General features: G+C 33.7%; 1 protein-coding gene and 1 long non-coding RNA gene across 8 annotated transcripts in view; one reads left to right on the forward strand and one right to left on the reverse strand.

The window, feature by feature from the left end:
• RBMS1 (RNA binding motif single stranded interacting protein 1) overlaps nt 1-21978 on the forward strand; it is a 232629-nt gene that overhangs the window by 150954 nt on the left and 59697 nt on the right. For all 7 annotated transcript variants that reach the window (XM_074303311.1, XM_074303312.1, XM_074303315.1 and 4 more), the window contains exons 3-4: nt 7217-7275; nt 17956-18047. In XM_074303311.1, the coding sequence (XP_074159412.1) occupies nt 7217-7275; nt 17956-18047 (151 nt within the window). The remainder of the gene's footprint in view (nt 1-7216; nt 7276-17955; nt 18048-21978) is intronic.
• LOC141562942 (uncharacterized) overlaps nt 1-21978 on the reverse strand; it is a 177434-nt gene that overhangs the window by 101443 nt on the left and 54013 nt on the right. The window lies entirely within an intron of this gene.

Consider the following 21978-nt stretch of genomic DNA (forward strand, 5'->3'; position numbering starts at 1 on the left):
ACTATAATAATTACTAGTACAGATTGTACAAATAAAGAAATGAAGGTACAAATTATACCCATGAAAGCAAGAACCATATATCTTTTTACTTTGTTTCTGTCATAATACAGTGTGGGACATGTAGCTTTTATTAAAATGTAATGATTTAGCTTTTAAGAGTTAAGATGTATATTTTTTTTTATCTCATTTGATCTTCACAGCAATCCCATGAAGTAAAAATCATTATACAGATTAGAAAACTGAGGCTCGGAGAGGGTTTGCCTAGGATTATACAAATTATAATTGTAGTAGTTAAAGTATAAAATAGTCATAAGACAGAATTATAGGTAATTTTTTTTAATTTACTTTGAAACTGGTACTAGAATAATTTTGGGAGAGGCAAAGGGATAGGAGAGAGTTTTGGGTTTTATATTTTACAGATGAAAAAACTGAGGTCAAATAGGTAATAAATGAAAAGGATTCAAACTCAGTCTTTTTTACTCCAAATCCAGTGCTCTTTATTCGATACCACTTTGTTTTCATATTTTGGAGTATTACAAAAGAGGTAAAGAAAGTCCTCCCAAAGGCTGACAAACTAGAATTAACAGCCCTTTGACTATCGGACCTCTTTGCTGAAAATTCTGAGACACATACTAGCTAAATTTGACAATTCAAATGATAATAAATTCTACGAACAGTCAGGTAATAACTTTCAAATATCAAAGCAAAGAAACTTAAATAACACAGAAATATTCTTCATTCACCAGAAATGGAATGGGCCTAGAAATTGTCTTTCTAAAACTCTATTCAGAGACTGAAGAATGGTATCTTTGTCTCTTTTAGAAGCCTTTGGCTCTCAATTTGAGCCTAGACATTTATATATAATATATTGTATTACATTGTATTATTATATATAATAATTATAAGATTAAAGCAACTGAAGCTCAGAATTTCCATTTCCTTACCTTTTTCCTTCCTCCCATCCTTACACATTCACCTCTTTATATACACTATTATTTTCTTGTCCTTGGGACATAAATTCATTGAAATTCTAAGCAGAAGCCTTTAAATTGCTTTGCCCACACACTTCACTTGAATGTTTAAAGGAAATATTAGTAGCTAGATGGATAAAGTTCAAGGTAGTTTTTGACAAAAATTTTTAAATTAAACTATTAAATTAAAATTTATTATTAAGATAACCATTTGTATTTATATAATTGAGATTTTTTCATAATGTTGCTATTTATACTATCCAGTTTGAACCTAAAACTGCTTTTATGCTGTAACCCTCTATAAAGTTGACAGGACACATTTTATTATTTTTATTTCAAATATGCAAAAATCCAGGCTCAAATCTGTTATGTGATTTGCCTAAAATCACACAACCAATTAATATAGGCAGCTGGATTATCAAGTCTTTTGACTTTTCTTCTGTCATTCTGCCTCTCAGGAATTGTTAAAGAAAAAGAAAGAAGATGAAATATATTTCTTTTTTCTTAGTTCTGCCCAAACAAATCAATAAGGAGTCAAATTCAAGAATGTCTTCAGGGAGGGATGGCAAAGGCCAGCTACTCCAACACTTTCGTCTTATTGGGGTGAGGAAATTGAAGTCCATATAATAAAGTGATTTGCTTGGTCATGTAGGTGCTGTTAGAGGAAAGATTAGAATCCAGATCTTTTAACCCAAGAGACAGTATTCTTTCTATTGTATCACACTACTTTAAATAGAAATGGAAAATAAGAGCCTTTCTAGAAATGCCTTTCTAAATTATTATCACCTTTAATGTTCTTTTTGGGACATGGATATTTATGATATAATCAAGGTATTTATTATATGTTAGGCTTAATTCAGAAGACCATTTATTTGGAACTAAAAGGGATCAAAGAGGTCTAGTCCAATCCATTCATTTCCTGAGGAATCTATGACCCAAAGAGGTGGTCATTTGCCAAGTCACAGACTGGTTTTGAACCTAGGTCTTCTGATAGTGTTGTTTTTTAAAGGTAGAAACCATAACATTAGCTGATTTGAAAGAAGAAAATGGATTTATTTTGCACATATTAGGCTTGAACTGACTTGAGATAGCTAGTTAAAAATACAGAAGGGAGCCATTGGAAATAGGAGAGTAGAACCTGGATTTGAGAACAGAACTTCAAATAAAGATATGGGACTCATTAGCATAGAATGAGTGAGAGTTAAAATATGAGTCCTCTTTGAGAAAAAGAGAGCAGAGAAGGCAAGACAGAACCTTGGAGTATTAAAAGTCAAGAGGAGGCTAGAAGACCTCTAAGGACCAAATCAGAAAGTAGGAAAGTTCTGCTGGTCAATAAACCAGGTCTGATGCCTGCTATATTCCAGGCACTGTGCTAAGAATTGGAGATAATGAAAAGCAAAAAACAATCCCTGCTTTCAAGGAACTTAAGATTGAATGGAAGGAGATAACATACAAAAGGGAACAAAAAAAAAAAAAAAACAAAGGAACAGGGCAAAGACTTGATGGAGGACTCCCAGGAAGTAGAGCCCAATGGGAAATGACCTGGGTTCCCTCCTTAAATGGTGATTCTGGGAAAAGAGATGTTCATTCTGCTTACAGAGGAAGAATAAGGACCCATGGATCCTTACTGATAAAGTATAAGAATCATTATCATGAAAGCAAAGAAAGGAGGGAATTTCACAAAAAGTAGTTGAGTTGAATCAGAACAGAGAAAAGATCAGTGGACTCCTTGGCTTCATTAGGGGTTGAATGCAAATTCTCAGAGGGCAGTGAGATATGTGTGTGTGTGTGTGTGTGTAGTGTGTGTGTGTGTGTGTGTGTGTGTGTGTGTGTGTATGTGTATAGATAGAGATAGAGAAAGATAGATACATATAATATTTGGCTTATATATTGAAAACCATCTGCTTTATAGCTAAAGATAATTCAGTACTATTATTGTAACTCATTTTGTAAGGAATCTCCAAGGGCACTTGGAGTTTTACTTTTTTCAGAAATTCTGTTAACTAAATGACTAGATAGGTCAAAGAAAAATTACTAAAAGAACTTATTTCCCAAGAGAGCTATCTTATCCTTACATTCAAAGAAACATGGAGAAAATTCTCTAGAAATTACTTTAGTTGGCACCTTGAGAGAATTGAATGGTAGAATGGTGTTTACAGAATTTAGATGTTTGCAGTATGTAGCGATAGTTAATGTTGACTTTATAAACTTTAACACAACTGATATACACATGGACACATACTTGTAAAATGGCACAAAATGGAGCAATTGAAGAGTATGGGGAAAAGGACAATATGGAACCATAGGTAGTATAATTAATAGGTAATTTCCCCATTACTCCTGTTTTGGGATAAAGCATTTTCCCTGTAAATGAAAAAGACTCATTTCTCCATCCATATAACATAATGTTATCTATTTCAACCTCTGCCAAAGAATGGAACAAGATCCTTCATATTGCCCCTAAAGCCACAATTTTTAGAGATAGTCCTAAAAAATTTTAATGGAACCAAATAATATACATACATACGTACATATATGAATCCTGCTAGTGCTGCCTTTAAGGAAAAGATCTTAAGTGATATAAAGTGAATTAAAAAGTAAATATTAAAGAAAATTTAAGAGTAACATAGCTTTTCCTTCATAGTTAAGCACAGTAAATAACACCCTTCATTCACATTTATTGCTTTTTAGTCTCAACATCTGAATCAAGTCAAACTGGTTTAACTGGCATTCCATTCTACAAATTGGATAAGAATTGGGACAAAGGATTTGATTTAAAAAAGGACTATGTTTTTAGTTAAATTCATATTAAGTTTGTGTAATACTTATGTTATGATCATTGAACAGTTATCATTCAGTATTTCTTGGCATCTAAATTGGCCATTGAGCTGCCTCATAAAACATGGCTTCAGTTTGAGCTAGTAGAATGCAAACTTGTTTCCAAGAAGTCTTCAATCAAGGCCAAATGATTCTTTTCAGAATTGTTAGAGATTCACCTTTCTATAGGAGTTAAAGCTGATTTGTTCTGAGATCCCTCTCCACCCTATCAGTCTGATGTTGTGAACTAGTATTTTGGAAAAACCTGAAATAGACCAAGACCTGATCATTGAAATGTTTGTGTTTGCCTACCTTGCCTTTGTCATTAATCAGATAAGAGCATAGTGTCTAGCACATAATAAATAATAAATGCTTGTTATGAAAGAATTATTTTACTTCCTTATTCCCTTATTCTGATTTGGGAATGAAGCAAGGATAGATCCAGTTGAGTAGTATACCCAATATAATTAATATTGGCTTCCAAATAATGCATAACATATTTGCAGTCTGAATAATCTACCTACAGGTTATGGAAACCTGATGGAAATTTTGTGGTGATGAGTGTTCAGGTGAACTACTCTTTTTAGGTTTTTTTTTTTTTTTTTTAATTACTTTTTGTTCAGTGGTATATATGAATTCATGGAATTTTCACAGGAATTGCACTTTAAAAACTATTGCCTCTTGAATTGCTATCTAATTGTCATATTAATTTCATCTTCATGCCTAGACCATAATCTATAAATAAATAGAAATAAAATAGGAGGTGGGAGAAGGAAGAACCTGTTGATAGATCAAAACAGTCATTTCTTATTTTTCATTTTTCATTAATATAGTCTCTTAAAATTTACAAAAATTAAAGTTATTGAAAACTATCAGTCAAAATATCTTTGTAAGTCTAATGCTTTTAAAAATATATTTCTTTTTAATGCACATTGCTTTATGAATCATGTGGGAGGGAAAAATCACAATAAAAGGAGAGAAATGCTCTCTGATTCACAATCTCCATAATTCTTTTTCTGGATGCAGGTGGCATTTTCTGTCCAAAATCTATTGGGATTGCTTTAGATTACTGAACTAGGAAGAACCAAATCTTTCATAGTTGTTTTGCTCAACATCAGTTCATGCAAATCTTTCTAGGCCTTTCTAAAATCAACTTGTTATTTTTTTTATAGAACAATAATATTCCATTACTTTCATATACCGTAGCTTATTTAGCCATTCCCAGTTGATGGGCATCTACTACTTTTCCGATTCTTTGTTAGCACAAAAAAGAACTGCTACAAATATTTTTGCACATGTGGGTCCTTTCCCCTCCTAGACTCAGTAGTGGCATAGCTGGATTAAAGGATATTCACACTTTTATGGCCCTTTGCCATATCTGATTGATCTCCAGAGTGGTTGGTCATTTCACAATTCCACCAACAATGTATTCATGTTTCAGTTTTCCCACATCCCCTCCAACATTTGTCATTATGTTGACATATATTTTCATGTTTTCCCATCATCTTAGCCAATTTGATAGGTATGAGGTGGTATCTCAGAGTTGATTTAATTTGCATTTCTCTAACAGTAGTGATTTAGAGCATTTTTATATGACTCTAGCTGGCTTTAACTTCGTCATCTGAAAATTATCTGTTCATATCCTTTGACCATTTATCAGTTGGAAAGTCTAATGCTTTTTATACCACTTAGTAACCTGTTTCAAACTTCTTTCTTTTTTTAATGTTGTCAATATATATCTTTAAGTGTATTTTCATTTAAGAATTTCATGTAGATACTAGGGCCTCATCCATATTTCCTCTGGAAGAAGTTATGGTTTTAAAAAACACTAACTTCTCTTCTATAAAATTAAGGCATTGAACTTATTGATTTTTAGCTCTTAATTTTTGTGATCTTTGCTCTATTAGCAATCTGTAAAGATCACACAGTAATAGCATTTGTTCTGTAGATTGAACTCTTTGTCCTTTGGAGTAATTAAAGGAGACTATATATGTTAAAATTTCATTCTTGAATTTCATCTTGAAACAAACTATATGTTTTTTTAAATGACACACTGAAGAATTTGAATATTTTTCATTGAACTGGAGAAATGAGTGATTTCTTACTGATCTATTTGAATTACATTAAGAATATGTTACAAAATCTACTACTACTATTACTTTCTGTTTTGTATATGTGAAAGATCTGTTTTAAATTGTCTGCTATGGGAGTATCTGGAAAAAATCAAGCTTTGTTTAAATATTTAGGAGTGTTTTAATTTTGTCTGTATGTGAGACATGAAAAAAATAGGTAATTTAATCTCTATCTGTACAACTACTACACCTTGGTCTATAATTGTCCTCACAAACTGCTATAGCAATGAGATAAATATATTTTGAGGGGGACCCTTTTCATAATGGCTATATGGAGAGTATTTGGTTCCCTAGACAGTTTTATAACCCTGTCTTCAGATGTGGCTGTATAATTTGACAGCACTATTAGAGCAAAATATCTTGAAAAGGATTATATTCCCTTTAAATGTTGTGCTGTTGTCCCGGGATTGACAGGTAAAGAAACTAGAATAGAAACTGGAGATTCAAATTTGAAGACAACCTATTTCATTTTAGCTGTGATTTATTTTCTTTGGAGACTGGGGTACTCCATGTGACCCAGGCTGGAAGTTCAGGACATGATCCAGGACTGAAGCTTTGAATTGCTTCCTACCAGGTTTACCTTTCCTTAAGTAACCTGATGGCTCCTATTTCTGGGAGTTTATTATACTAATACCAAGCAGACTTCCCCAGCAGCAAGGATTGTTGATATGTGCCAGCATAAACAGTTTTATAAAGGTTTTTTAAATTTAAAAAAATATGGAATAAAGCATTTTAATAACATGGTATAATAAAAAAGATGATTGTACATGAACTGCAAATTCATTATGTAAAATTTGCTGTTCTTTTTAAATATATAATAAAGTCATCATGTAAATTTATTTTTTTCTTTTTATTCCCCTTGCTGCCTAGAAATGATTAGATACATGTAGATATATCTGTGTGTATACACATAAATTATTCTATACATACTTCTATTTATCAATTCTTTCTCTAGATGCAGATAGCATCTTTCACATGTCCTTTATTCTTAATTGGGTATTTATAATAGTAAAAATGACTTATTTGCTCAAAATTATTTTTAAAACAATGTTGCTCTTTGTACAGTCTTCTCTTGGTTCTGCTCTTTTCACTCTTCATTATTTCATGTATGTCTTTCCATGATTTTCTAAAGTCACTAAGCTCAAATTCTACACTTGAGAAAAAGCTACTTTGTATATAAGCAGGCAGATGTTCTGAGATAATGAAAAAATGTGTGCAGTGAGATTTGTTGTTTTTAAAGGATTCCATGAATGTAACTTTGACCTTCTCTTTTTTTTTTTTTTTTTCTTCTTTCAGATATGGAAAAATTGTCTCCACAAAGGCAATTTTGGACAAAACAACCAATAAATGCAAAGGTAATTCACTGATCATTTTCTAAAGCAGAGACTCTTCACTGATTGAAAGGATGGGACTTAAGATTAATCTTGAGTTCAAAACCACCTCTATTTGGCAGATGGGGTATCCAATCCTTATTTATTTCTAAGTTTCTCTCTTGCACAATATCAGCATATTAGTTACGTTTGTCCCTAGTGGAATTGGCTGGCTGCCCAACAGCAGCAAGCTTTTTGCCAGAACTTCAGATTTGACTCCAGTGAAGTTAACATACCAAACACTGGTTGGCATTTAGCCCCTGCTTTTAAAAGGAAAATAGAGTTAGAAAACAGCTTTTTTTCTGTGCTTGAGAAGATTAAAGCTGCTTACTGAAGACCATTCTGCCATACTAAGAAACTGAAAAGATTACATATTGTGCAAATTGGCTCTATTAATTAGAACAGAGTAGTTTTAAGCTGTACTTAATTGCATGTTTCAGTACTCCCAATTGTTCTTTGCTTTATGTCTTTTGAATATATTGGAGGTAAGGAAGAGAGAATCATTTTCACTGACCAAATTATAATAAGGAAGAGGGAGGTCATAGACTTCTTTGAAATTCTCTGATGCATTAATTTAGTGCACTGACCTTCAGTATTCAGTATAATTAGGATGATCTCATCTAGTTTCATGAGTAATTTAAGTGGAAGACTAGAAGAGGAGGGGCCTAGGAGCTTACACTCATGCTTTCTGTTCCAGGCATTTTGACAATGGAGAGCATGATTTCTAGGAAAAGGGAAGAATGGAGTCAATTGACTTTTCAGTATAACCTCTGCCCTCATGAATGGAAATAAAGTTAATAGGAATAGTCAAGAGAAACAAGGCTCTCCTCTTTAAGCCTGAGCATTTTAGATGAGGGTTAAGCAGCAGCTTATAATAATCAAAAAACAGGGAAGTTTTAAAACCCTTCCATGGCAAGGCATCTTAAAAGATTGGCATTTTCTTTATGCTGAAATAAGGTCAGAGTCATATTTCTGTCTGTTACTCAAAGTTCTTAATATTAAAATTGTTTTTTTAAAAATCTGCAATTATTATTAAAGAAATTTTTGTTGGAATCAAGAATCAAATTTTGGAAAAAATATATAAAGTTGCTTTCTAGGATCCAATTATTTTGGATGTTTATATAGAATAAAAATAATGCTAATAGCTAACATTGCATAGTGGATAGAGAGCTAGCCTTGAAGCTAGGAAGACCTGAGGGCAAATCACTTATGCAATTCCCAAGAATTGGTATAAAGATGAGTGAAACCTACTTCTATCCATAAAAATAATAACAGCAGATTAAATTTCTAAAATGGTATATTACAGTTGCAAGGGCCTTTTAAACATATTATTATCTCATTTGATCCAATTGTAACATCCCACAGAATCTCCAAATTGGAATAACTTGAGACCTATTCGAAAATTGCACCTAAATAATAATAGTCTTTCCACTCTTGCCAACAGTTTGGTTGTGCTTAAAAAATCAGCAGAGAAAAGGAATATCATTAGATAGCCCATTCCATTCTCAGTCAGCTCAGTTTTTCTTTTCTCAAGCCTAAGTCTGCCTATATGAAGTGTCTTTCTTTTCTGTCTCGTTCTAGGAAGAGTTTCTCCTCTTCCATTAATCGGTGCTTTAAATATTTTAAAATAGCTGTTATACGCATGGAGTGTGTATATGTTTGTGAGGGACTGGGGGAGAAGAGGAGTTGTGGCAGCAATTTAACAGCCACCAATCAAATTAGTAGGCAGAAGTAGACACTTGCTAAAGCCTCTTATGCTGTCTATTATGGACAAGATAAGGAGGTACAGACTAGATAATAGTACAGTCAAACTTGAAAGGCGTTGAATGACTAGACCCAAAGAATCATTATTAATGGGTCAAAATCCACTTGGAAGGAGTCTACTTCTGGATTTCCTTAGGAAGCTATCTTGACCTTGTTCTTTTCAGCATTTTATCAGTGATTTGGATGATAGCATAGTGGTTTGTTAGATTTATACATGACTTAAAAATGGGAAGAACAGCTAATACCAGATCAAATAGTCAGTCTTTAAAAAGATCTTTAAGAGAGTGGATTGAATCTACAAATTAGGGCCCATTATTATAGCATTTAGGATGAGAACTTTTTTTGTAATTTCAGGAAATTTTCACATAAGACACAATCAGTTATTTCTACTCATTTCACTTCCTTCATTTGGTGGCATATGTTTCACTAAATGAATGATTATTTCAGATTACTCAGCATTTGCACTAGATACTATGAGTCCAAAAGAGATTTATTTTTATTATTATTTTTTGTGTTCAATAGTATTTTATTTTTCCAAATACATGCAAAGATAATTTTCAATATTCATCTTTGCAAGATTTTATGTTCCAAAATTTTCTACCCCCCTCCTTCACTTCCTCCCTCCACAAGACAGAAAGCAATTTGATATGGGTTAAACATGTGGAAAGAAAAAATCAGATCAAAAGAGGGAAAAAAACACAAGAATGAGAAAAAAGCAAACAACAAAAACGGTATGCTTTGATCCACAATCAGTCGCCACAGTTCTCTCTCTATATGGATGGTGCTTTCCATCCTGAGTCTATTGGAATTGCTTTGAATGATTGCATTGTTGAAAAGAACCAAGTCTAATCAGAGTTGATCATCACATTATCTTGCTGTTACTGTGTACAATGTTCTCTTGGTTTTGCTCATGTCACTTAACATCAATTCATGTATATCTCTCCAGTTTTTTCTGAAATCAGCCAGCTCAATATTTTGAATAGAAAAATATTCCATTACATTCACATATCATGACTTACTCAGCCATTCCCCAACTAATGAGTGTCCACTTAGTTTTCAGTTCCTTGCCATTACAAAAAGGGCAGCTACAAACACTTTTGCACATGTGGGTCTTTTTCCCTCTCCAAAGGGGATTTATCAAAAGACTTTCTTTATAACTGGCTGGAAAGGAAGAAAAAAGCTGTAGCCCTTCATATTTGTTTTTAGTTAAGGCTGTGATGATATGGCAGACCCCTCCCAGGTGCCTTCTCATTTTTCCTTTTTGTATAAGAAATATTTTACTTTTTATATGTAAGAGAAATTCCCTAATATATGTCATTTTGGGAGGGTTTCAAGATGGTATTGAGTAGGTAGGAAAGTATTATTTATTTTCTCCCCCTTCCAGATCTATTCCTTGGAATCTTTGAGCATAGGATTCGGTGGAAAGACATAATGTACAACTGGAATGTTAGTCCACAAGAATTTAGTAAACATTTTATTAGGTGCCAGGATCTGTGCTAAAACAAGGAGAATACAAGGAAAGGCCAATATACCATCCCTGACCTCAAGGAGCTCACATTTTAATGGTGGAAAAAAACATGTAAATAACTTAGGTAAGAACAAGATTAGGTTAAAGGTAATATCAGGGGGAAGGCAGGTACTGGAAGAAAAGATTTTAAATACCCAACAGAAAATTTTATATTTGATCTTGGAAGTAATAAGGAACCACTGGAGTTTATTAAGTGTGTATATGGTAGGGAGAAAGGGAAAAAGAGAAGGAAATAAGCATTTATTAAATGACCACTATGTGCCAGGCACTATGCTAAGCACTTTACAAATATTTATCTCATTTAATCCTTATAATAATTTTGAAGGATAGATGCTATTATTTCTATTTTACAACTGAAGAAACTGAGATAGGCATCAATTTAGTGATTTGTCCAAGCCTACACAGTTATTAAGACCAGATTTGCACTCAGAGATTCCTGATTCCAGGCCTAGTGGTCTCTGTACTGTGCTATTATCTATCCATCCCACAAGGAGGTCACACCTGTGCCTTTAGAAAATCACTTTGGCAGTTGACTGGAGAAAGAGGGATACTGATTAGAAAGCTATTACAAGAATCATGAAGCATGATTATGGTGACCACTGGATAATGACCATGTGAGTAGAGAGATTTATAGAAGAGATCTTATGAGTGTAAAAATCATGAGCCTTGACAAAAAAAATGTATGTGGTAAGCATAAGTGAAGAGTTGATTAAATCAAGATTGTGAGACTGAGTGATTGGGAATATGGTGGTACTCTACAGGATAATAGTGAAAGTCAGAAGAGATGAAGGTTTGAGTTAGTAGTTAATTCCTAAGACCTTTCTAGAGATCTTCAAGCAAAAGTTGGATGATGTTTTGTCTTTCAAAGATCAATGTCAGTGAAATGGCTGTCATACATACATATACATATGTGGGGGTATATACACTCATACTTGTTGTTATTTCAGTTTGCGCAATAAAGTTCACGTGGGCATTTAAAACCTTAGGTTTTGCTGCTGAATCTCATCTTGGATATCTTCTGTGAAAGGCTGTTCTGTACTGATGCTTTCCTTCCAGTGTTGTTCCTGCTTCTCTTTGTGGTATTTGGCTTGGCAGATATGTGGGCAGTTTTCTCCCTCCCTCCTTTTTTTGTTTAAAACCCTCTTGTTCAGTGGACTCCACCCATCCTTTTAAAGTCAGGATCCAGACATCCTATCTTCTTGTTAACCATCTATTCACTTTCCATATCTGCCTTTAACTGATAGCTGTAATGAAAATATCACCTCAACTATATAGTTTTTGTTTCTTGCCCAAATATCATAGTCCCTAACAACTTCCTTTTGGTGGTATTATTCTCTATCTCCGTCCCACAAATAACCAGAAATACATTAGGGTCAGCAGATTTGACAAGCTTTAGTAGACTTTCCCTCACATTCCAGATGAGTGTTGAGAGAAGAGACCATATCCCTTTACTCCTCTCCTTCATCCTTTCTGTTCATCCTCCCTGCTACCTCTCTTCTTCTCTCTCCTCCTCCATTTTTCATGTGAGGTTGATATATCTGTAGCTTGAAATTACTAAGTAGACAGATACTTGACCACTACCTCTTTTTATGTAGATGATTCCCAAATTTATACATCCAGCCTTTATACATCCAGCCCTGGTGTCTCTTTCCAAGTCTACTTGTACACTATTAACTACCTATAAGACATTTCATTTAGTATGTTCTATAAGGACCTCAGTCTCTACATATCCATAACTGAAAATGTTATAATTTTTGTATTTAATAATATTTTATTTTCCCAATTATATGTAAAGAAAGTTTTCAGCATTCATTTTCATTCTAAATTTTTCTTCCTCACTCCCTACTTGAAGAGACAGCAAGCAGTCTGCTATAGATTATACATGTATAATCATGTTAAACATATTTACACATTAGTCATGTTGTGAAAGAAGAATCGGAACAAAAGAGAAAAATAGTATGCTTTGATCTGCATTCAGACTCCATAGCTCTTTTTCTGGACATCATCTTTTCTCCCTAAACACACCTTAATTTTTAAAAATCTTTCCTATTTCCCTTAAAGGTACAATTCTTCTTCCATTCATATAAACTTGACACCTTGTCATCTTTGACTCCTTATTCTCACTCTACATGCCCTATCAGTTGTCAGATCTTGTTTTTATTTCCACAACATTGTTTGGATAAACCCCCTTTCAGTTCATATAGTCACTATCTAGTTCAAGCTTTCTCATAAACTTATGTCTGGATTATTGCAACAGTCTCTTCATTGCTTTCTTTGCTCCAAATCTTTTACTACTTCAATCTCTAATGGTTGAATATTGTCTCAATAATCAAAAGCTCTTTATAACCTGGTTTCCATCCCATGTTTTTAGCCTTCTTATTCATTATTCTCTTTCATGCTGTTTAAAGTCTATCCATACTAGCCTACTGATCTTTCCAGTCTATATATGGGTATCAGAAGGACTAGTACCTTATTCAGCCCTTTTTAGGGCTGATCATCCATCTCTCAGCTCTCACCCGTGGTTCCAAGAAGCTGTAGCACATGCAGAGGTGACCCTAATAAAATTTTGGCAGAGAAGCTAAACCAGGTTGAAGATAATTAACAGACCCTAAACCCATCAGTTAGTTAGGGAAATTATGTATACCAAGTATGTGGTAATTCCCCCAGAATGGATGGATAAGAATAATTTCTTCTAATGTCCATGAAGGTGGCTGACGCAGGCATTGCAGAGTACCCAGAGCTTGGTTAGATATGGAAAACACTAAGTTTATCCACTGCATTCTGAACTATAACTAGTCCTCTTGAATTTTATCCTGCCACTGGACTTTGGTGTTTGGGAAGAGTGAGTGAGACTGGTGAGACTGATACTTTTTGTAACTCTACCTCACTTAAATTTAGTTCACGAGTTAAGATATTAACCATGATGTCATGGTTCTCTTCAAAAATGAAGGACAAAAAACAAATGGTCTTTTCTTACATACAATAGTTCCTCTTCCAACTGTTCCTCTGCACTGACTGCCCTTCCATTCTTAGAATGTTCTCTTTTTTCCATCTCTCTTTCTTAGAATCGCTGGTTTCTTTGGATATTTAGTTCAAATGTCACTGTATGCACAATACCTTTTTTTTTTTTTTTTCCTCCTTTCCCATTTGCCAGTTGCTTCCTCCCCAATGTTGTTTTGGATCTACTTTATGTGTTGTATATACCTATATGTGCATGTTGTCTCCTCTATTAAATTTAGGCTCCTTGAGAGTGTTTCGGTTTTGTCTTTGTTTTCCTAAACACATATGTGTCAGGCACATAGTAGGCTCTTAATAAATGCTAATCAATTGATTAGAGGTGCTAGAGCATTGATTGAACAAGAAAAGGTATTCCTAGAATTTGGCCCACAAATATAAGAATTAGCTGTAACTCATGTTTTACATGAAACATTTATTTTAAATTTTAAAAAATGTGGAAGAGCTGGAATATGGTAACATGCTGAAGAAATGGAAAAGAATGATAAAGAGGGTGATTGCATTGTTTTGTTCATTCTTAAGATAAAGTCAGGTAAGACATTGTTATCATTGCACATTGATTCAGTCCTAAAATCAAGTCCAATGCATTGACCTTAAGACTCATTCTCTGTGGTCAATGTTACTTTTTAGTGTTCATAAGAGATTTTTTTTTTTTTACCCCAAAAATTTGTTTGATTTATCAATCAGGACCTTTGGGTGAGTGAGTTCATTTATAATGTTCTCAAATTATGTACATTAGTATCTATTATACTTCCTCAGGTTTGCTTGTTGTTCCATTGCTTATTTCTCTCAAACTGTGTTTAATTATATCCTTTCATTAAAATATTTTATTCAGAAAATATCATCATAATAAAGACATCATGTTTTTGTATCCCCTTAAAATGTTTATCATTGAGACATACTTCTCCTTGCAAATGAACCTAATTTTATGGTATAATCACAATCATAAGCTGGGTTTTTTCCTTATAATCTAGAGGTATATAAAAAGATATTTTACAAAAGCTCCATTTTTAAAAAAAATTTTTGGTTTTGAGGAATTCATACTTCAAATGAGGAGACAAACCGGAAATAGCATATAATAAACTCTAAATGTTTCAGTACTTCTGGGATCTTGTAGATTCACTGGTGTGGCAGCTCCTTCCACAGATACACATTGCAACCCCTTTACACCTGAATAATTGTCTTCCTTTTTTACTATGGCAAAAAAAAAAATAAAAAAAAATCTATTTTTCTAATCTAATCTTACTGAATATAATACAATTGCCTTTCACTTTTCTAATATGGACGTGTGTGTGTGTGTGTGTGTGTGTGTGTGTGTGTGTGTGTGTAGGACTTTAAAAGATATATATATATATATATCTTTTAAAGTCCTACATATATGTATTATGGTATAGTATGTGTGTAAGGTATTGTATGTGTTGGGGCAGGAGTTAGGGAGGTAAGTGAGAATTAAGTTATCTATTATAAGTTTCAAGAGGACAAAAACTCTGTCTTAACTAGTTTTTGTGTCTTTACCAACATAGCACTCTACATTAAGAATTTAATACATGTTTATTGAATTGAAATGAAACTTCTGCTGATGAGTCTCTTAAATAGACTAAATAGACTTATTCCTCATGGTCTTAACAAATTCTGTCCCTGGACCAATATGTTATGCTTTTCCAACTTGATAGGTTCTGCCAGACTTGGCACAGCCTTTAAGAACTCATAATGAGGCATTAGAGTAGGATTTTATTAAAGGAAACGACCATCATCCATTTATATATCAAACAATTATATATAGAAGTGTATAAAAATAGTCATAGTCCTAGAGGATTAAGGTGTTGGTAAGTGTTTAGGATTAACAGGATAAAACTCTGTTTACTTGAAACTAGCTTCATGAAGCAAGTGAGTTTTTACATAGGACTTTAAAAGACTAAATATAAATATCTTCTTATAGAGAACCAAGAGCAATTGTTGCCAAGAGGAGTGAGGTATAGTGGAAAGAATAGGAGACTTGATATAAGAAGACCTGATTTTGAGTCCTTGCTCTACTACTTACTAACTGTGATCTTTGGCAAATTGTAATCTCTGAGTCTTATTTTTTCATCAATAAAATATGATCTAAAGCTGCAGAAGGGGATTCATGGAGAATGAGAAGAAGGCATTAGTTTTCAATAATCAGGAGACTGTTGGTAACCTTGTAGATAAATTGCTAAGAGTTAAATAAAAAATAAGTAGGAAGCAAGAAAATGGATAAAAGTGCAAACAACTTTTTTCTAGAAGTTTAGCTTGAAAAAGGGAGAAGTGATACTAGATGGAAGCTTGAGTAGATTGGAGCTTCAAAGGAAAAGGTTTTTTTTGTTTGTTTGTTTGTTTATTTAAGAATAGAAGCAATTTGGACATGTTCTTCATGTCCTTCAGAAAAGGAACCAATAAGAACATGGTGAAGATGAAGGCAAGAAAGGGAAAAGCTGGAGCAAGCTTCTTCAGGAGCTGAGTTTGAAATAGGGAGTAAGTCTAAGAAGAACACAAATGAAGGAAATTCTATTGCATGGAGGAAACCTACTTTATAAGAGATTGTAGCAAAGGAGATGGTGACAGTGGGGATGGTTTGGAGGGATTTTGATTTGTTGTTTTGAGTAGAAATTGGAAGTCTTAATGAATTACTTGAGTTTTTTTCCTTCATTAAAAATTGAGCTCCTCTGCTGAGAGGCAAAGGATGATTGTTGTTTGTCCTTCATTCTCTAAGAGGACCTTGACCTTAGTGAGGGGATGCCATAACATGCAAATGAATTGAAGTGAGGGAGGGCAATCTAAGGCCATCTACCTCACTTTCTGCCTCAAAACCATCTGGGTTTATTTGTCAGATATAGATCAGAACAACTGGAGATGGTGATATTGATGAGATGGCTTGAGGATGGTTTGAGAGAGGAGTCTTTAAAGAGCACTGTAAAGAGAAGGCAATGAGTCAGGAAGAAAGATTAGAGGGATTGTTATGTTTTAGGAAGGGCTGAATTGAAATTAAGTAATATACATTTATATTGGACATAATCAGCTGAATTACTCTTCTGCCCAGTCTCCAGCAGCAAGATATTCAGAGCTTGGAAAACAAATGAAGTAACTTAGAACTGAGGATTGGCAAGGAGAAAAGAATTTAAAAGTAGAACATAGAGAGTAGCTTAATTGAACAACTGTAAGATCAAAATTATGAAGGGAAGGAAGTGAGATGTTGGTCTGAGAAGATATGAAGAGCCTGGAGGGATCTTTTGACTCCCAACTAAGTCACATATACTTGTCTCAGCTTCCTTCACATCTTCTACCATTTCTACATCTTGATAATCTTCAGGGACTACTTAGCATTAAATATCATTCTTCAGCATGATCAGGAATTTCATTATGACAGAGGGACTTCAGAGAGCACAATAGAAACAAAGCATATGAAATACTGTTAAGATTGAGGTATTTGAAGATTGGGAAGGTAGGGTAGAGGGAAGGCAATACGTTCATAACTTGCAATGGTCAGTTCTGAGTCAAAGATAATGAGGAGTTCGAGGTTTTTCTACCACCTCATAGAGAGAGAACCAGATGAATTGTTGCTCGCTTTCCTGGGTTCTGGGATAATTTGGCAGGGAAGCATTACAGGAAAGGGCTATCAATTTCCCATCTTCTGACTTCTGAACAGGTAGAAGCAGCAGAAATTTCTGTCCAGATTTCTTGGGTCAATAAGTAGTGTTTCATTTTCCCAGTGAAGTTAAACTCATTCTCTAATGCCAGTTGCATGGTATAAGTGGGATTGTTTGCTTATAACCTCATGAAAAAGGCATACTCAGAAAATACCCTTAAGTATAGGAGCTACCTTTGAATCTCTGAATCTTAGGATGCCTTGTTCCGACCTTAACTTTTCTGTGTTTGGGCTCTATAATAGATTTGAATTCCCTTCAGAATATGGTGGTTCATCTGCAGTACAGGATATACATATTGATGGTTTAGCTCAATGGTATGCCCATCCAAGTCATTCTCTACCTATTAGTTTTGTTCTATGGGGATTGTTAAGCCAGTCTCTTGAGAACAAAACTTTCCGGTGTCATTCAGTCAACAGGCTGATTGATTTAGATGTTTACTATGTGTCAGGCACTGCTAAGTGCTAAAGATAGAAAGAAAGGCAAAATCAGTCCCTGTCCCATGTGTATTCATGTTCTAGTGGAGGAGACTAAATGCAAAAAACTCTGTATATCTGGATTTGTAGAGGTAGAGAAGTGTGTATACATACACGTAATTATATTTTTATATATGTCTGTATATATACATATATATTCATTTGTACATATTCTCATTTCAGTGGCTTTTTCTCAGTCTAAGTTTGTTTTTAATTTTAGGTTATGGTTTTGTGGATTTTGATAGCCCCGCTGCTGCCCAGAAAGCAGTCTCAGCTCTAAAGGCTACTGGAGTTCAAGCCCAGATGGCAAAGGTAAGCTATAAGCTAGGAATGTTTTTTTCTGCTGTTTAAATTTGATTTATAGGTATCCTGCTCTCTTAATCAGCCATTCCAACAAGCCATATAACAAGATTACACTGCATATATGGATGGCAGGTAGACAGATTACTTTGTTAGCACTGAATCCTGGGTATGTATTTTAAAAAATATTTTTGGTGTACTGTTCTTCATATTTGTCCCATGTTTCCACATGCTTACCAGTAGCTATGGTGTCTGTGAAAATTATATTCTCTAAAATATAATTTCCAGAAAAATAAAAACTTTTCTTTAAAAAATTATAAGTCATATTCAGGAAATCATGAAGTTTTATAAACAAATCAAAGTACAGGAGTAAGTTGATGACCACATTTCTTCATGTAGTCGAATGTTAGCTTTTAAACTCTATTGCAGCTGTTAATTTTTAAAATGAGTACATTTCTAGTAAAATTCAATTCCACTGCAGTAAGACAATAGTTTGCAGAATCTACCACTGTTTCAAATAAATATACAAATGAAAGCCAAATGTATTATGTGCATATGAAGTCAGATCTAAAAGCAAATATAAGTTGTAAAACACTTTCACAAAAATTATTAGACAAATTGATTAGGTAAATATTGAAGGATACAAGTTTAGTGCTCTAGGATAGACAATGGATTTTGTTTCAATTCAGTTTTCTTACCTCTTCTTAGCTTTTCAGAAAAGAAGTAGTTGAACTACCCAGAATGCCCTAGGATATATCCAAGACAACAAAATGGAAACCATATGTTTAATCCTTAATGCACATTTCAGCATAATAAACATGAATACAAATATTTTCTGTAAAACACAAGTTCTTTCCCCTTCAGTGTTTATTTGTTTTATAGCAGTTAACTTTACACACAACACACACAAATTTTATCTATAATATTTTACTGTGATTGGACTCAGATGAACTTGACCAATTAAGGAAGATTATTTTTTCCAATAAAGTCAGTGTGTTTCCTTTAAAAAAGCAAAGCAAAAAAAAAAAAGAAAAGAAAAAAAAAGAAACTGGCTATTTCCTTTGGTCTTTTGAGAGTTATTCCTTCTTGCAGTCTATTAAAATGCTGGCCTATTCTGTGTCTATTAATACCATAATGTCTTAATTTCATGTGTCTTCAGAAATGACTTGATCTTCTATCCTAATCTGATCCATTGTTTATTAAAAAGATCCTAAATCTATTGCAATGAGAGGCAATGGGCTATTAAAGCTTAAAGCTGCACTAAAACCTTTGTTCCATTAAATCTGGCCTTTGAATCAGGAAGACTTATATTTGAACTCTCTCTCACACTTAACTAGCTGTATTTACTATATAGGTAGTTTGATGAACCACTCTAAACCTCAGGTTCATCATCTATAATATGGCAATAAAAATAATCTATATTAATTAATTACTTCATTGGGATTATGATGCTTACATGAAATAACATACATAAAATACTTTACAGATTTTAAAATGCTATATAAATACTACTGAATTCAAAGCTATAAGAGACTTCAAAATCACTTGATAGCAGATCTAGCATTATCATACAGGTATGGAATTACATGTTTCCCCAAGTATGCTTAGAGAAAATATACTTAAGTGCTATATGATTTGCCAGTAAGTTCATTCAGTTTTTACGTCAATGAACATGGAAGATGTTTTATTTGGCAAATACAGGATCCTGGGATATCTTATAATGCTATATTGACAGTGAAATTGTTAAGAAATTTGCCTATTTAAAAAGATTTTTTTCACCTTTTCACCTTAATTGCTCAGAAACATTTTCAAAACTGAAAATCAACTTTATGTTTAGAAAATAGTTTTTCTTTTTTTATATATATTAGCTTTTTATTTTTTTCAAATCGTACAAAGATAGTTTTCAACATTCACGCTTACAAAACTAGCATTTTACCTTGCAATATGGTGCTCCATATTTTTCTCCCTCTCTCTTCACCTCCCCCTTCCCTTAGACAGCAAATAATCCAGTATAGGTTAAACATGTGCAGTTCTTCTAACATATTTTCATTTTATCATGCTTCAAAAGAAAAATCAGATCAAAAGGGAACAAAAATGAAAGGAAAAAAAATAAGCAAGCCAACAGAAGCAATAACAAAAAAAAGTGAAAATTCTATGTTGTCAACATTCAGTCCCCACAATCCTCTCTCTGGGTCCAGATGGCTTTCTATATCACAAGTCTATTGGAACTGGTCTGAATCACCTCCTTGTTGAAAAGAGCCACGTCCATCACAGTTGATCATCACGTATCTTGTTGCTATATACAGTGTTCTCTTGGTTCTAGTTAGTTCACTTAGCATCAGTTTTCATGTACTTCTCTACAGGCCTTTCTGAAATCCTGTTGTTTGTTTCTTATGGGACAATAATATTCCATTACATTCATATACTATAATTTATTTAGCCACTCACTAACTGATGGATATACACTCAGTTTTCAGTTCATTGTTAATACAAAAAGGGCTCCTACATTTTTGCACATGTGGATCCTTTTCCCTCCTTTATGATCTCTTTGGAGTATAGACCCAATAAAGAAATTGCTGGATCAAAGCATATGCACAGTTTCATGTTTCTTTGGGCATTGTTCCAAATTGCTCTGCAGAATGGTTGGATCAGGTCACAATTTGATCAACTGTGTATTAGTGTTCCCCTCCAGCATTTATCATTCTTTCCCTGTCATCTTAATCTGAGAGGTATATAGTGGTACCTCTGAGTTGTCTTAATTTGCATTTCTTTAATCAGTAGTGATTTAAAGCATTTAGAAAATAGTTTTTCTTAATTCCTTTTTTATCTGGATTTTTGAAAGAAGAAAAAATAGCTTACTTTCTATTACTTTTTAATTCAATTCAACAATCATTTTAAAAACATTTATTTATGCAGAATATATACACAATTTTAGATACCTAAAATGAATTATGATGCTGCCTTTATTTTTATGGATCTTACATATACTAGAGGAAAATGCCACACATACATGCCTATGATATTAGCCAAAATTTAAGTGCCAAGGGATAGGTCCAAAGTGCTGTGAAATTTGACAGCATTCTTACCTACTGATTGTCAGGAAGGCATTGAGTTAGGCCATGAAGAAAGGAAAGAGGACTCTTTTCCAGGCACAGATGGGAAATCATAAGAATGCCCCTCAACTGGGAAATGGCCAAACAAGCTGTGGTATATGATTTTAATGGAATATTATTGTGCTGTAAGAAATGACAAGCAGGATGATTTCAGAAAAACTGGAAGGACTTACATGAACAAGTACGTAGTAAAATGAACAGAACCAGGAGAGCATTGCACAGCATAACAATATTGTTTGATGAAGGACTATGAATAACTTAGCTATTCTCAGCAATAATATGATCCAAGATAATTCCAAAGGTCTAACTGAAGCATACTATGCACCTCTGGAAAAAGAACTGATATTGCTTGAATATAAACTGGAAGCGTGATATTTTTCACTTTATTTCGTCCTTTTCTTTTATTTGAGTTTTCTTGTACAAAATGACTTATATGGAAATGTTTTATATAAATTGCACATGTAACAGTTTTAACTTATTCTAAGATTAGCTGTATGTACTGAGAGATTTATTAATGAGTTTGAGGTGGATATTGAGCATATTTATAGACTGAAAGGAAGGAGCCAATGGAGGGAGAAATTGAAGATTTAAAAAAGATGAGTAGTGAAGTCTAAGTAATGGCGAAGACACAAGAGACTATAGGATCATGAGTGCGGGTTTAGCTATAGCACAAAAAAAAAAAAGACCAAATGCTGTGAGACAAAAGGGAAGAATTAGAAGGTGAGTGGGGGCACTGAGAGAGTTGAAGGAATTCTCCTAAACTACAGAGAGAGGGAAGAAGAGGGAGAGAATGAACATGGGATAGGGAGAGAGGGGGTAGGGTGGAATAA

Source organism: Sminthopsis crassicaudata, chromosome 3 (assembly GCF_048593235.1).
Source record: "Sminthopsis crassicaudata isolate SCR6 chromosome 3, ASM4859323v1, whole genome shotgun sequence".
NCBI lineage: Eukaryota > Metazoa > Chordata > Mammalia > Dasyuromorphia > Dasyuridae > Sminthopsis > Sminthopsis crassicaudata.